The sequence below is a fragment of the Diuraphis noxia genome, unplaced genomic scaffold (genome assembly GCF_037042655.1).
Source record: "Diuraphis noxia isolate RWA-SAM2 unplaced genomic scaffold, SU_Dnox_SAM2 contig0013, whole genome shotgun sequence".
In the NCBI taxonomy this organism is placed as follows: domain Eukaryota; kingdom Metazoa; phylum Arthropoda; class Insecta; order Hemiptera; family Aphididae; genus Diuraphis; species Diuraphis noxia.
Window position 1 is genome coordinate 467,498 of NW_028301723.1, and position 16,635 is coordinate 484,132.

General features: G+C 31.0%; 2 protein-coding genes across 2 annotated transcripts; both read right to left on the reverse strand.

Annotated features, from left to right (window-relative positions):
* Positions 1-730: 730 nt before the first annotated feature.
* Positions 731-6,396, reverse strand: LOC149054024 (immunomodulatory peroxidase-like). Its single transcript, XM_089230698.1, has 12 exons — positions 6,134-6,396; positions 5,909-6,037; positions 4,864-4,948; positions 4,575-4,800; positions 4,271-4,509; positions 4,021-4,185; positions 3,734-3,948; positions 2,896-3,458; positions 1,617-1,770; positions 1,290-1,466; positions 1,029-1,218; positions 731-959 (listed from the first exon to the last, which is right to left on the reverse strand). The coding sequence occupies exons 3-12, from the start codon at positions 4,928-4,930 to the stop codon at positions 775-777; spliced, it is 2,181 nt and encodes a 726-aa protein (XP_089086824.1). The 5' UTR covers positions 4,931-4,948; positions 5,909-6,037; positions 6,134-6,396; the 3' UTR covers positions 731-774.
* A 2,569-nt stretch (positions 6,397-8,965) lies between these two features.
* LOC149054025 (immunomodulatory peroxidase-like) lies at positions 8,966-14,671 on the reverse strand. Its single transcript, XM_089230695.1, has 12 exons — positions 14,369-14,671; positions 14,144-14,272; positions 13,099-13,183; positions 12,810-13,035; positions 12,506-12,744; positions 12,256-12,420; positions 11,969-12,183; positions 11,131-11,693; positions 9,852-10,005; positions 9,525-9,701; positions 9,264-9,453; positions 8,966-9,194 (listed from the first exon to the last, which is right to left on the reverse strand). Exons 3-12 carry the CDS (start codon positions 13,163-13,165, stop codon positions 9,010-9,012), a joined length of 2,181 nt encoding a protein of 726 aa, XP_089086821.1. The 5' UTR covers positions 13,166-13,183; positions 14,144-14,272; positions 14,369-14,671; the 3' UTR covers positions 8,966-9,009.
* Positions 14,672-16,635: the final 1,964 nt, after the last annotated feature.

The window sequence follows — 16,635 nt, forward strand, 5'->3', positions numbered from 1 at the left end:
TTTACCGAAATCAATGGATTTCGGACATTAATTAACAGTAGTCGGTGAAACCTGGGATTTACCGTTAAATCATAGGTTAACCGATATTCGTACGTTTAACGTAGGTAACACATATATATTTAGTTAATAATTTGTAACTTGTGGTATATGTGTTGAAATCACATCAAAATCTATTTAAACAAAAATCATTATCTTCTGTTTAATGAATTCATATATGAAATCAATAAATATGAAATTTAGGTAGCAGTTATAACTACACCACAGGCGACAATAAATATAAAATTTCAATAAATTGGTAACTACACATTATCATACAATCGACTATTGATGATTCGAAGTTGACGGGACTGTTGAAAAACTTCATATTACCGTACCGAGAGTTCGAATTAATGAGTAGTTCAAAGTAACGAGAGAAGTAAAAAAAAAAAAATCCTAATTAATGAGAGTTTTGTAAATAATAATTATTAACTATTTCTGCAAATCAGGCGGTACATATTATATATATATATATTGTTTTTAAATTGTAAATTAAATTATATACCTAATATAATTAATATATTGTGTAAATTAAATTATTATCGCTCAGTGTCTAAAAAATTGATTTGTAAACATTGTACCTATAGATCTGTATAGGTAAAATGCAAAAAGGTTCAACTAATTTTGAAATTATGCTGATTGATTATTAAATTAAAGAAACTTTTAATTATTATAAACTATTACTGTTGTTTTATTGACATTAAACACTTAAAATAAATATTTTGTTTGATATAATTTTCAAAATGTATCGACTGTTTCTGACCAGTGATTGATGTTGATCTTCGGAATTAATTGGGAATCACAATGTATAAAATCATCCATTGTGGGTACTAAAAATACCTGTTTCTGCATTGTTGTGACATTATTGCTGTTATCGCAAAAGACTCTGGCAAGCGTCACTTTTCTGATTTCTGTCAGTTGATCTTGAATTAAAAAAAAAAAATTGTTTAGATAAAAATCATTCATTCAAAATGTTTCAAATGTGTACTAACATTCGTTGAATACTTTTGGTAAATCGTAAAAATGTCTATCTGCAGTTCTAGTCCGTACGAACTGTTCTCTGATGATACACCTCATCGTTGGACCAACCATTGCGTCGTCTTCGTGTTTCTCGAATAATGCACCGACCAATAGCTCTATTTTTGTCCAATGTTTGTATTGTTTCAATAACTTTTCAGATGCCTATACATAATATACAGGAATAAAGTAAGAGGTATATGACGATTACATATTTCAAATACGGTTGAACTTACACCGTCCACCATGATCTTGGCTAAATCTTGTGCATCTCTTATTGCTTTTAGTCCACAATATTCTCTATAGTTCGTATAACTTGGAATACCGTGATCGCGGTTTCGTTGCAAATCTAAGCTGACAATATCCATCCCAAACAAATTTTCTGGATGAACAGTGTATAAGTAATTCGTAAGCTAAAAAAAATATTTAAACATAATATTATACATAAGGTAGGTAAATATTTTGAATACAATCTATTATAATATGTACATCTCCATCATTTGTGTGTAAAAACAAAAACAAAAACGAAATTACATTATTTTGATCGTATTTTAAATACCGACCGTTTTTGTAAATAGCATATCGACTTTTTGTGTCTTCTGTGTAGATAGCCCTCTGACAAGTTGATCTATATAATTCAATACTAAATCAGTCGGTCGGTTGTAATGTTCCTTTAGCGAAATACTTCCGTTGAACTCTCGATCTTCCGTATACAAACTAAACAACAATATCAATCAAAATTAATAAATTTGATGATTATTTTTTCGCACAAATGTCAAATACACATCAATCGAAATCTCAGTATATTGTTATATTATTCATAATCAAATTTCAGGTTTGTGCAATCTTAGTGTCACAGGCATTTGCCAATAAAATTTAAATCAATATTGTTTATGAAGTACCTATGATTGGGAATATATTTAAACAACTTCTTAAATGGTAAGAGAAATGGTTTGAGTTTACCTATCTCAAATATATCTAATTCACCTATATGGCATCTTGAGTGATTTTATAATATTTAGAAAGAACGAACTGATAAATTTTCAAGCATTTGCAAATCGTACCTCTGCATACATTACAACGATAAGATAATATATTGTATAACGGCCTAGTTTTCAAGATAATAATCTATTGTTATAAAATTATTTTAAAAACACGCATTGAAATATGATTACACTGTATGGAGTTCATATGAATTCATTATGTAGATTAATAAATATTTACGCGAAACTAACACTACGAATATGCATTGGTAAAAAAAAAAAATTATAGTTCAGAATCTATAACATTTTATATATTATATTAGATTTGTATTTAATGACTAGGGTATTCAAAATTTCTAGTTTGCTACCAATTTTTAATAACAGCGTTAACCGTATATGAATTATATATGTAACAACGTATAATACAAAAGCTATAGGTAGGTTTGAATGTATAATTCTTTTTTTTATACGATTAAAATAGGTATACAAATTGAAATGATCACAATTCACGACAGCATAAATACAATCTTTGGATACTATACATTTTAAAAATTAATTTATCAACAAAATGGGAATATTCCAAATAGTATAAGTCGATTTTTTGTTAACAATGAACTACAAATTTAAGTTAAAATGACTAAACTTTGAACATATTAACTCGTTAATCCCCTGCCTTTCAAAAATGAACAAATTATATGGTTCTTTATAATGGCTTTATAAGTGAGCCGATAAAGTGCAAAAAAACTCAGTATGGCACATTTGTCCAATCCAGCATTAACTAAATTTGTTCATATTTATTTTTTAAATCATGACCACGAAAACATTGATAATAATATTATAAAATACTGTTTACACAAACCTAATGGATTCGCTAATCATGGAATTAGCGAACGGTAATATAGCGGTCGCGAAGCTGTTGCTAACGCTTGGGTCAGTGCTCTCGTTGTACGCTTTACTGTACCCATTCGTTGACAGTTCAAGTCCGGATCGCCTGATAAAGTTTTGACCTAGCAGCGCTGGCAACCATTCGGCGTACGTGATGTGCTGTATGGACGCTATCACAATTTTCCTAGCCTCTTGAAAAATACGTTCGTCGTCCCAATGCGGGTTGACATGGGACAGAAGTTTGGCCATCCGGTTATGTTCCCTCATCCACAAAGTGTACATCACCGCCATTTGGGGCAGCTCGTTTGCCCGAGTATCGCCAGTCTTATAGCACGTGCCACTGCCAAACTGGCACGCGTTCGAATCGACGACCTCCAGTGGCAAATACTGCGGCTGTAACGTGTCACATTGGTTTTTGTTATAGCACCCCATGTTCGTCAACAATTGCCCATCCGATTTGGTCCTCAGCGACCACGTCCGTTTCGCCGACGAACCGTATACCATCGACCCATCTAAATAATGAGTAGCTTGATTCATCTGCGAAAAATTGGTTACAAATATAATTTGTATGATTTATTTTAAATCCGGAAAGTCTGTTGTGAATATTTAATAATGTTATAAAATTGTGCACCACTCCATATACCTACCGCACATTTATTTTTGTAGATTTTTAAATTTATTATTTTAATTAAAAATGTAAAAACAAGTAATGTATTAATCAAACGAGTTATTATTTGCCTAATTTTAGTTATTGAAATAAACATAATATAATATACATTCATCGTTATAGGATTATCTTATACGATTCTTACTTGTTCCCTGGGACCAAAAGTACAATCGGACCGCACTGCAGGCACCGAGCGCACGTAGTTCATACACCGAATTATAGTGTTTGGCGTAAGATTCATCATGTTATAAAATGGATCACCATCCTCTACCACTACTTGCATGCACAATTCGTTAGTGTCTCGAGGAGATAGATTCAGTCCGTTACGATCACAACAGTTCACTGATTTGTTCCTTTTCACTATACATTTAATATACGTAAGCATGCATTAATTACAACTAATCAATATATATGATTATATAGTAATCTTACTCATTCCAGAAATTGCTGTGTGTGACAGATCGTGGCCTATAAAAATCGTCCAGTACGCCATCGTTATCGTTTTTAAGTCGTCTGGTGAGTTCTCGTCGTTGACCAGTGCTACACTAAGCTTTCTTGCATTGGGTGGAGAATGAATAGAATAATGATCCAAAACACCTGTGTAGACGATTAATAAAATCTTAGAATTAAATCATCATAATATGTAAATCTTAATAAGTAAAACAATATTAATGAATATTACTATATAAGCTATTAGCATAGGCGGGAAACAGCAAACGTTTATAAGGCGTAGTTGCCTTTCCTAAAGAGGAATGTTTTAAATTGTTACAAGAACCGTCAGGACTACGGTAGTTCATGTTCATTCGTATACACGCAGTTTCATTGTAATACATGGCCAAACACTTGTGACCCAAGGAAGTCTTGTCTAGTTTCACTTTCGATATGTCTTTGGCACATTGTTCTTGACTACCAACATAGTAACTGAAATGATATTTTAATTTATTCATATAAAAATTATTATTTATATATGTATTGTGTGATTATACTTAGGGCAGTAGCTTCTAATTATGTAGTCCGAAGCTTTAGCAATAATTTCGGCATTCCAATAAACTGAATATCCGTTTTCGGAAAGCTGAGAATTGATCAGTTGTCCATGAGGCGGGCTTCCTATATCCATACCAATATATTGACCAAGATCATGATTTCCGAAACTGTTGGCATGATCAATATATTTTTCTAATTCACCGATTTTGATATTTTGGTACCAGTTTCCTAAGGTTATCAAATTCAAATTACGTACATGTACAAAACAACAAATAAAATTATTATTCATACCTTTACAAAATGATGATGAGAATGCCAACAAACAGATTAACAGATTTATAGATGTCAAGGAATTCATTCTGCTAATAATTATCAGCTGTAATCATCAAAGCAATATGTATTATTATTATTGATCATTACTATAATTTTGAATATTTAACATAAATTATTGTATTATTACGTTAAATAAATAATATTGATTGCGTTAAAATACATTTACTAATTATCATATACTTCTCATAAACTAATCACTAACATATCAGCTTGTTAAATTTGTTAGAAGTTTTTTTTTTTAAATAATCTTAATATAATAGACACTACTCACTATTATTTATGTGTCGTATTCAGAATTAATTACTTTCGTGTATTTAATTAAATTAAATTTAGTGAATATTTTCATCTGATAAAATGTATTAATAGATTAATCGATACTATTAACTATTATAATATGATTCTATGTTTTGAATAATGAGATTGCTATGAATATTTTAATACACAATATAACTAAAATACTGATATAAATTAGCATAAATATACTATAGTAAAAAATTAAAATTGAAAGTTAATAAAAATAATATTATTTTCTGTTTTTATATACTTTATTCATCGATTTTAGTTGCAGACTGCAGTTAAACAACGTAAATATCCTTCGCGTATACCTACAATTAGCTTTTTACCATTTCAGCTGTTTACAAAAATTAAATTAAAAATTGTTTTGTTTTAATTATGTAATAACATGACATGATATTCATAACAATTTACATGTTTAATTAATAATGTTGGGTATGTTTAATTTTTGGGTTTTGTAAAAAATTTCAAATCTATCAACTGCTTTATTGTTCGCTATTATTTTATATACTATACTATAAACGACTTATGTCTGGCATAAATCTGAAAACTATTAACAAATTATTTATTTTAATGTGGGATATTTGATTTTAAATTTAATAGATATATTTAAGGCCTCATCAGCTGTTTGTCCTACCATACCTGATATTATAAAATTCTCGATAGCCGATATTACTTATTATTCTATAAATTAACGTTTGGTACTTACCGTGAATAAAATTGTTTTCTTTAATATATTATGAATTTTATTCTGCTCTATTCTTTCCGTTGACTGCTGTCGTGTGATTGAATTTGTATTGATTGTATCGTTAAGGCACTAAAAGTCCTCGGCTAATAACTGAAATATTTTTAATACCTCGGGTTTTCGATTCGTTATCGAGGTGGTATGACGGAGAGTTCTGAGTGCGTTTTAATAACTGGCCGTGTTTCTTACCGACTATGGCCCAGTGGTAGGGGCGGCGCGACGATCCGACGTCGATAATCTGATGCTTGTGGTCATACGAGTGGTTCCCCATGCCTGGGCGCGTATTTGCGAATCATCAGTGAAATATTGTAGTGTACAGACACGCTACATATGCCAACCAGTTTCGGACACTATCAGTTAGTATCCTGAAATACGCTGCCGGGCCATCGGCGAACAATGAGCATATTGTGTTGAAACCTACCCTACTACAAATAACCGATCCTACCTCTACATTTCCCATACAAACATAATATAAATGAATCACATATTTTATATTTTAAATTAGAATTTCGTTCGTTCGGTTCACGAATCTGACACGGTACGCATAGGGTTGCCAACCGTCCAGGTTTCGACTGGACAGTTTAGATTTTCTGGTTCCTGTTCAGTGTATAACCACTGTATCGTAACAAAGATTATCGCTTAATTAATATACAATAACTTTATTTATTATATTAATTATTCAAATAATTTACAAGTTTTATATACTTTAACTTATATATCGTATTATCAGAAATATAGTAAAATCCAATAAAAAAAATATATTTATAAGGTTATGTTTTCAGTAGGTGTCCAGTTTTTGAAATTACAAAGGTTGGCAACCCTAGGTACCGCAGCGACCTGTCTACTATAAACCACCACCACGAATGACAACGATGCGACACCGCCAACCCTTCCCCCCATCCCCAAGTCCAAGTGCCTAGGCGGGACGGGAAGAAAAGTCGCGACGGACGAGTACCGGTCGCCGGCGATCTGGCATCTTTTGTACGGCTCGTGTATATGTATATGTGTACAAGTGCACTTGCACTACCTACCCGAACACAAGAAACATTGAAAAACGAAATCATAATAATACAATTAAGTGCCTGTAGTGTTATTAAGATTATTTTTCAAAATATGAAAATATAAATTCAGAATATTATGAAAATAATATAATATTTGGATTGGGTTTTTTTTTTCGAAGGCCAAACAATTGGGCAGTTGTCCGCGACGGGACGGTATCGCCGTGTATTATGGTGGTTGCAGTAGTGCACACAATCGCTGTGCACATTTGTACAGTATAAAAATTAAAATAAGTCGAAACACGCATCCCAAGTTATAATCGAATTGATTTGCACATTCGTTTTATGAATATAACCAAATAATTTGTTTTCGGCGAATTACATTAGTCGTCAACGCGCCCGTTGGCCGTTATGCGTCGGCATCGAAATTATTATTTATTTTTACTCTCGTTCGTTTAATATTTCCGATCATCAACTGATGATATATAACTCGATCATTATCAGAAATTTAAAACAACAATCGTGTTAAACAAAATAAAAAGTACTTAATTGGTAAATAATCGAAATTTGTAAACAATTATTTAATACAATTTATAAATATATATATATATAATATTGATTATAGTTCAGAATTCAGAAAGCTCTAATGTGAGTAAACGGGACATACAAAAGACATAACCGAAGAATTCACTCTGCTGTATAGTGTATCGAGTACCAGAACTTTAGAATGTGAATTCAATAATAAAACATCGTCTATAGTCTGTATTATAGGCTCTATAAACTGCAAAATATTACATATTGATCCATATCCCTTAAGAAACACGCAAAACACATGTAAAATTAATATATACGAGAATCAACGACAATATAACCTATATAGAATGAAAATGAGTTTTCAGATGCAGTGGCGCGTATAAAAAAAAATATAGTCTGCAGACTACGATGCACCTCACGTAAAAACAAGAATACAGCCAATCAATTAAACCACTTGATCATTTTAATAACCGTATCTAATATACTAACACAGCAGTAGGTAATATGTAATAATAATATAAATTTGTTGTAATAATATATAGCAATACTATAAATGTGTGTATCTAATAATATATTATACTAGGTAGTCTTTGATGTAGTAGGTACTTAATATACTTCAACAATAATAATTATTAATAAAAAATGCCGTACTTTTACTAACAATGATCGATTATCTTAAGATTTACCAAATTACATTTGTAAAAATCAAAACTATACAAATTATTTGTGGTTGGACCAAATAATTTTGTGTTTCCTAGGTTTTACCGAAATCAATGGATTTCGGACATTAATTAACAGTAGTCGGTGAAACCTGGGATTTACCGTTAAATCATAGGTTAACCGATATTCGTACGTTTAACGTAGGTACACATATATATTTAGTTAATAATTTGTAACTTAAGGTATATGTGTTGAAATCACATCAAAATCTATTTAAACAAAAATCATTATCTTCTGTTTAATGAATTCATAAATGAAATCAATAAATATGAAATTTAGGTAGCAGTTATAACTACACCACAGGCGACAATAAATATAAAATTTCAATAAATTGGTAACTACACATTATCATACAATCGACTATTGATGATTCGAAGTTGACGGGACTGTTGAAAAACTTCATATTACCGTACCGAGAGTTCGAATTAATGAGTAGTTCAAAGTAACAAGAGAAGTAAAAAAAAAAAAATCCTAATTAATGAGAGTTTTGTAAATAATAATTATTAACTATTTCTGCAAATCAGGCGGTACATATTATATATATATATATTGTTTTTAAATTGTAAATTAAATTATATACCTAATATAATTAATATATTGTGTAAATTAAATTATTATCGCTCAGTGTCTAAAAAATTGATTTGTAAACATTGTACCTATAGATCTGTATAGGTAAAATGCAAAAAGGTTCAACTAATTTTGAAATTATGCTGATTGATTATTAAATTAAAGAAACTTTTAATTATTATAAACTATTACTGTTGTTTTATTGACATTAAACACTTAAAATAAATATTTTGTTTGATATAATTTTCAAAATGTATCGACTGTTTCTGACCAGTGATTGATGTTGATCTTCGGAATTAATTGGGAATCACAATGTATAAAATCATCCATTGTGGGTACTAAAAATACCTGTTTCTGCATTGTTGTGACATTATTGCTGTTATCGCAAAAGACTCTGGCAAGCGTCACTTTTCTGATTTCTGTCAGTTGATCTTGAATTAAAAAAAAAAAATTGTTTAGATAAAAATCATTCATTCAAAATGTTTCAAATGTGTACTAACATTCGTTGAATACTTTTGGTAAATCGTAAAAATGTCTATCTGCAGTTCTAGTCCGTACGAACTGTTCTCTGATGATACACCTCATCGTTGGACCAACCATTGCGTCGTCTTCGTGTTTCTCGAATAATGCACCGACCAATAGCTCTATTTTTGTCCAATGTTTGTATTGTTTCAATAACTTTTCAGATGCCTATACATAATATACAGGAATAAAGTAAGAGGTATATGACGATTACATATTTCAAATACGGTTGAACTTACACCGTCCACCATGATCTTGGCTAAATCTTGTGCATCTCTTATTGCTTTTAGTCCACAATATTCTCTATAGTTCGTATAACTTGGAATACCGTGATCGCGGTTTCGTTGCAAATCTAAGCTGACAATATCCATCCCAAACAAATTTTCTGGATGAACAGTGTATAAGTAATTCGTAAGCTAAAAAAAATATTTAAACATAATATTATACATAAGGTAGGTAAATATTTTGAATACAATCTATTATAATATGTACATCTCCATCATTTGTGTGTAAAAACAAAAACAAAAACGAAATTACATTATTTTGATCGTATTTTAAATACCGACCGTTTTTGTAAATAGCATATCGACTTTTTGTGTCTTCTGTGTAGATAGCCCTCTGACAAGTTGATCTATATAATTCAATACTAAATCAGTCGGTCGGTTGTAATGTTCCTTTAGCGAAATACTTCCGTTGAACTCTCGATCTTCCGTATACAAACTAAACAACAATATCAATCAAAATTAATAAATTTGATGATTATTTTTTCGCACAAATGTCAAATACACATCAATCGAAATCTCAGTATATTGTTATATTATTTATAATCAAATTTCAGGTTTGTGCAATCTTAGTGTCACAGGCATTTGCCAATAAAATTTAAATCAATATTGTTTATGAAGTACCTATGATTGGGAATATATTTAAACAACTTCTTAAATGGTAAGAGAAATGGTTTGAGTTTACCTATCTCAAATATATCTAATTCACCTATATGGCATCTTGAGTCATTTTATAATATTTAGAAAGAACGAACTGATAAATTTTCAAGCATTTGCAAATCGTACCTCTGCATACATTACAACGATAAGTTAATATATTGTATAACGGCCTAGTTTTCAAGATAATAATCTATTGTTATAAAATTATTTTAAAAACACGCATTGAAATATGATTACACTGTATGGAGTTCATATGAATTCATTATGTAGATTAATAAATATTTACGCGAAACTAACACTACGAATATGCATTGGTAAAAAAAAAAAATTATAGTTCAGAATCTATAACATTTTATATATTATATTAGATTTGTATTTAATGACTAGGGTATTCAAAATTTCTAGTTTGCTACCAATTTTTAATAACAGCGTTAACCGTATATGAATTATATATGTAACAACGTATAATACAAAAGCTATAGGTAGGTTTGAATGTATAATTCTTTTTTTTATACGATTAAAATAGGTATACAAATTGAAATGATCACAATTCACGACAGCATAAATACAATCTTTGGATACTATACATTTTAAAAATTAATTTATCAACAAAATGGGAATATTCCAAATAGTATAAGTCGATTTTTTGTTAACAATGAACTACAAATTTAAGTTAAAATGACTAAACTTTGAACATATTAACTCGTTAATCCCCTGCCTTTCAAAAATGAACAAATTATATGGTTCTTTATAATGGCTTTATAAGTGAGCCGATAAAGTGCAAAAAAACTCAGTATGGCACATTTGTCCAATCCAGCATTAACTAAATTTGTTCATATTTATTTTTTAAATCATGACCACGAAAACATTGATAATAATATTATAAAATACTGTTTACACAAACCTAATGGATTCGCTAATCATGGAATTAGCGAACGGTAATATAGCGGTCGCGAAGCTGTTGCTAACGCTTGGGTCAGTGCTCTCGTTGTACGCTTTACTGTACCCATTCGTTGACAGTTCAAGTCCGGATCGCCTGATAAAGTTTTGACCTAGCAGCGCTGGCAACCATTCGGCGTACGTGATGTGCTGTATGGACGCTATCACAATTTTCCTAGCCTCTTGAAAAATACGTTCGTCGTCCCAATGCGGGTTGACATGGGACAGAAGTTTGGCCATCCGGTTATGTTCCCTCATCCACAAAGTGTACATCACCGCCATTTGGGGCAGCTCGTTTGCCCGAGTATCGCCAGTCTTATAGCACGTGCCACTGCCAAACTGGCACGCGTTCGAATCGACGACCTCCAGTGGCAAATACTGCGGCTGTAACGTGTCACATTGGTTTTTGTTATAGCACCCCATGTTCGTCAACAATTGCCCATCCGATTTGGTCCTCAGCGACCACGTCCGTTTCGCCGACGAACCGTATACCATCGACCCATCTAAATAATGAGTAGCTTGATTCATCTGCGAAAAATTGGTTACAAATATAATTTGTATGATTTATTTTAAATCCGGAAAGTCTGTTGTGAATATTTAATAATGTTATAAAATTGTGCACCACTCCATATACCTACCGCACATTTATTTTTGTAGATTTTTAAATTTATTATTTTAATTAAAAATGTAAAAACAAGTAATGTATTAATCAAACGAGTTATTATTTGCCTAATTTTAGTTATTGAAATAAACATAATATAATATACATTCATCGTTATAGGATTATCTTATACGATTCTTACTTGTTCCCTGGGACCAAAAGTACAATCGGACCGCACTGCAGGCACCGAGCGCACGTAGTTCATACACCGAATTATAGTGTTTGGCGTAAGATTCATCATGTTATAAAATGGATCACCATCCTCTACCACTACTTGCATGCACAATTCGTTAGTGTCTCGAGGAGATAGATTCAGTCCGTTACGATCACAACAGTTCACTGATTTGTTCCTTTTCACTATACATTTAATATACGTAAGCATGCATTAATTACAACTAATCAATATATATGATTATATAGTAATCTTACTCATTCCAGAAATTGCTGTGTGTGACAGATCGTGGCCTATAAAAATCGTCCAGTACGCCATCGTTATCGTTTTTAAGTCGTCTGGTGAGTTCTCGTCGTTGACCAGTGCTACACTAAGCTTTCTTGCATTGGGTGGAGAATGAATAGAATAATGATCCAAAACACCTGTGTAGACGATTAATAAAATCTTAGAATTAAATCATCATAATATGTAAATCTTAATAAGTAAAACAATATTAATGAATATTACTATATAAGCTATTAGCATAGGCGGGAAACAGCAAACGTTTATAAGGCGTAGTTGCCTTTCCTAAAGAGGAATGTTTTAAATTGTTACAAGAACCGTCAGGACTACGGTAGTTCATGTTCATTCGTATACACGCAGTTTCATTGTAATACATGGCCAAACACTTGTGACCCAAGGAAGTCTTGTCTAGTTTCACTTTCGATATGTCTTTGGCACATTGTTCTTGACTACCAACATAGTAACTGAAATGATATTTTAATTTATTCATATAAAAATTATTATTTATATATGTATTGTGTGATTATACTTAGGGCAGTAGCTTCTAATTATGTAGTCCGAAGCTTTAGCAATAATTTCGGCATTCCAATAAACTGAATATCCGTTTTCGGAAAGCTGAGAATTGATCAGTTGTCCATGAGGCGGGCTTCCTATATCCATACCAATATATTGACCAAGATCATGATTTCCGAAACTGTTGGCATGATCAATATATTTTTCTAATTCACCGATTTTGATATTTTGGTACCAGTTTCCTAAGGTTATCAAATTCAAATTACGTACATGTACAAAACAACAAATAAAATTATTATTCATACCTTTACAAAATGATGATGAGAATGCCAACAAACAGATTAACAGATTTATAGATGTCAAGGAATTCATTCTGCTAATAATTATCAGCTGTAATCATCAAAGCAATATGTATTATTATTATTGATCATTACTATAATTTTGAATATTTAACATAAATTATTGTATTATTACGTTAAATAAATAATATTGATTGCGTTAAAATACATTTACTAATTATCATATACTTCTCATAAACTAATCACTAACATATCAGCTTGTTAAATTTGTTAGAAGTTTTTTTTTTTAAATAATCTTAATATAATAGACACTACTCACTATTATTTATGTGTCGTATTCAGAATTAATTACTTTCGTGTATTTAATTAAATTAAATTTAGTGAATATTTTCATCTGATAAAATGTATTAATAGATTAATCGATACTATTAACTATTATAATATGATTCTATGTTTTGAATAATGAGATTGCTATGAATATTTTAATACACAATATAACTAAAATACTGATATAAATTAGCATAAATATACTATAGTAAAAAATTAAAATTGAAAGTTAATAAAAATAATATTATTTTCTGTTTTTATATACTTTATTCATCGATTTTAGTTGCAGACTGCAGTTAAACAACGTAAATATCCTTCGCGTATACCTACAATTAGCTTTTTACCATTTCAGCTGTTTACAAAAATTAAATTAAAAATTGTTTTGTTTTAATTATGTAATAACATGACATGATATTCATAACAATTTACATGTTTAATTAATAATGTTGGGTATGTTTAATTTTTGGGTTTTGTAAAAAATTTCAAATCTATCAACTGCTTTATTGTTCGCTATTATTTTATATACTATACTATAAACGACTTATGTCTGGCATAAATCTGAAAACTATTAACAAATTATTTATTTTAATGTGGGATATTTGATTTTAAATTTAATAGATATATTTAAGGCCTCATCAGCTGTTTGTCCTACCATACCTGATATTATAAAATTCTCGATAGCCGATATTACTTATTATTCTATAAATTAACGTTTGGTACTTACCGTGAATAAAATTGTTTTCTTTAATATATTATGAATTTTATTCTGCTCTATTCTTTCCGTTGACTGCTGTCGTGTGATTGAATTTGTATTGATTGTATCGTTAAGGCACTAAAAGTCCTCGGCTAATAACTGAAATATTTTTAATACCTCGGGTTTTCGATTCGTTATCGAGGTGGTATGACGGAGAGTTCTGAGTGCGTTTTAATAACTGGCCGTGTTTCTTACCGACTATGGCCCAGTGGTAGGGGCGGCGCGACGATCCGACGTCGATAATCTGATGCTTGTGGTCATACGAGTGGTTCCCCATGCCTGGGCGCGTATTTGCGAATCATCAGTGAAATATTGTAGTGTACAGACACGCTACATATGCCAACCAGTTTCGGACACTATCAGTTAGTATCCTGAAATACGCTGCCGGGCCATCGGCGAACAATGAGCATATTGTGTTGAAACCTACCCTACTACAAATAACCGATCCTACCTCTACATTTCCCATACAAACATAATATAAATGAATCACATATTTTATATTTTAAATAAGAATTTCGTTCGTTCGGTTCACGAATCTGACACGGTACGCATAGGGTTGCCAACCGTCCAGGTTTCGACTGGACAGTTTATATTTTCTGGTTCCTGTTCAGTGTATAACCACTGTATCGTAACAAAGATTATCGCTTAATTAATATACAATAACTTTATTTATTATATTAATTATTCAAATAATTTACAAGTTTTATATACTTTAACTTATATATCGTATTATCAGAAATATAGTAAAATCCAATAAAAAAAATATATTTATAAGGTTATGTTTTCAGTAGGTGTCCAGTTTTTGAAATTACAAAGGTTGGCAACCCTAGGTACCGCAGCGACCTGTCTACTATAAACCACCACCACGAATGACAACGATGCGACACCGCCAACCCTTCCCCCCATCCCCAAGTCCAAGTGCCTAGGCGGGACGGGAAGAAAAGTCGCGACGGACGAGTACCGGTCGCCGGCGATCTGGCATCTTTTGTACGGCTCGTGTATATGTATATGTGTACAAGTGCACTTGCACTACCTACCCGAACACAAGAAACATTGAAAAACGAAATCATAATAATACAATTAAGTGCCTGTAGTGTTATTAAGATTATTTTTCAAAATATGAAAATATAAATTCAGAATATTATGAAAATAATATAATATTTGGATTGGGTTTTTTTTTTCGAAGGCCAAACAATTGGGCAGTTGTCCGCGACGGGACGGTATCGCCGTGTATTATGGTGGTTGCAGTAGTGCACACAATCGCTGTGCACATTTGTACAGTATAAAAATTAAAATAAGTCGAAACACGCATCCCAAGTTATAATCGAATTGATTTGCACATTCGTTTTATGAATATAACCAAATAATTTGTTTTCGGCGAATTACATTAGTCGTCAACGCGCCCGTTGGCCGTTATGCGTCGGCATCGAAATTATTATTTATTTTTACTCTCGTTCGTTTAATATTTCCGATCATCAACTGATGATATATAACTCGATCATTATCAGAAATTTAAAACAACAATCGTGTTAAACAAAATAAAAAGTACTTAATTGGTAAATAATCGAAATTTGTAAACAATTATTTAATACAATTTATAAATATATATATATATATAATATTGATTATAGTTCAGAATTCAGAAAGCTCTAATGTGAGTAAACGGGACATACAAAAGACATAACCGAAGAATTCACTCTGCTGTATAGTGTATCGAGTACCAGAACTTTAGAATGTGAATTCAATAATAAAACATCGTCTATAGTCTGTATTATAGGCTCTATAAACTGCAAAATATTACATATTGATCCATATCCCTTAAGAAACACGCAAAACACATGTAAAATTAATATATACGAGAATCAACGACAATATAACCTATATAGAATGAAAATGAGTTTTCAGATGCAGTGGCGCGTATAAAAAAAAATATAGTCTGCAGACTACGATGCACCTCACGTAAAAACAAGAATACAGCCAATCAATTAAACCACTTGATCATTTTAATAACCGTATCTAATATACTAACACAGCAGTAGGTAATATGTAATAATAATATAAATTTGTTGTAATAATATATAGCAATACTATAAATGTGTGTATCTAATAATATATTATACTAGGTAGTCTTTGATGTAGTAGGTACTTAATATACTTCAACAATAATAATTATTAATAAAAAATGCCGTACTTTTACTAACAATGATCGATTATCTTAAGATTTACCAAATTACATTTGTAAAAATCAAAACTATACAAATTATTTGTGGTTGGACCAAATAATTTTGTGTTTCCTAGGTTTTACCGAAATCAATGGATTTCGGACATTAATTAACAGTAGTCGGTGAAACCTGGGATTTACCGTTAAATCATAGGTTAACCGATATTCGTACGTTTAACGTAGGTACACATATATATTTAGTTAATAATTTGTAACTTAAGGTATATGTGTTGAAATCACA

Bases quoted from the DNA above. Each gene is read 5' to 3' on its own strand.
- LOC149054024 (XM_089230698.1), bottom strand. From the start codon at position 4,930: ATGAATTCCTTGACATCTATAAATCTGTTAATCTGTTTGTTGGCATTC. The intron at 4,510-4,574 runs GTATAATCACAC...ATATCATTTCAG, and splicing joins ATTAGAAGCTACTGCCCTAA to TTACTATGTTGGTAGTCAAG. The intron at 4,186-4,270 runs GTAATATTCATT...TCGTCTACACAG, and splicing joins CTATGCTAATAGCTTATATA to GTGTTTTGGATCATTATTCT.
- LOC149054025 (XM_089230695.1), bottom strand. From the start codon at position 13,165: ATGAATTCCTTGACATCTATAAATCTGTTAATCTGTTTGTTGGCATTC. The intron at 12,745-12,809 runs GTATAATCACAC...ATATCATTTCAG, and splicing joins ATTAGAAGCTACTGCCCTAA to TTACTATGTTGGTAGTCAAG. The intron at 9,454-9,524 runs GTAAGTTCAACC...TATTATGTATAG, and splicing joins CCAAGATCATGGTGGACGGT to GCATCTGAAAAGTTATTGAA.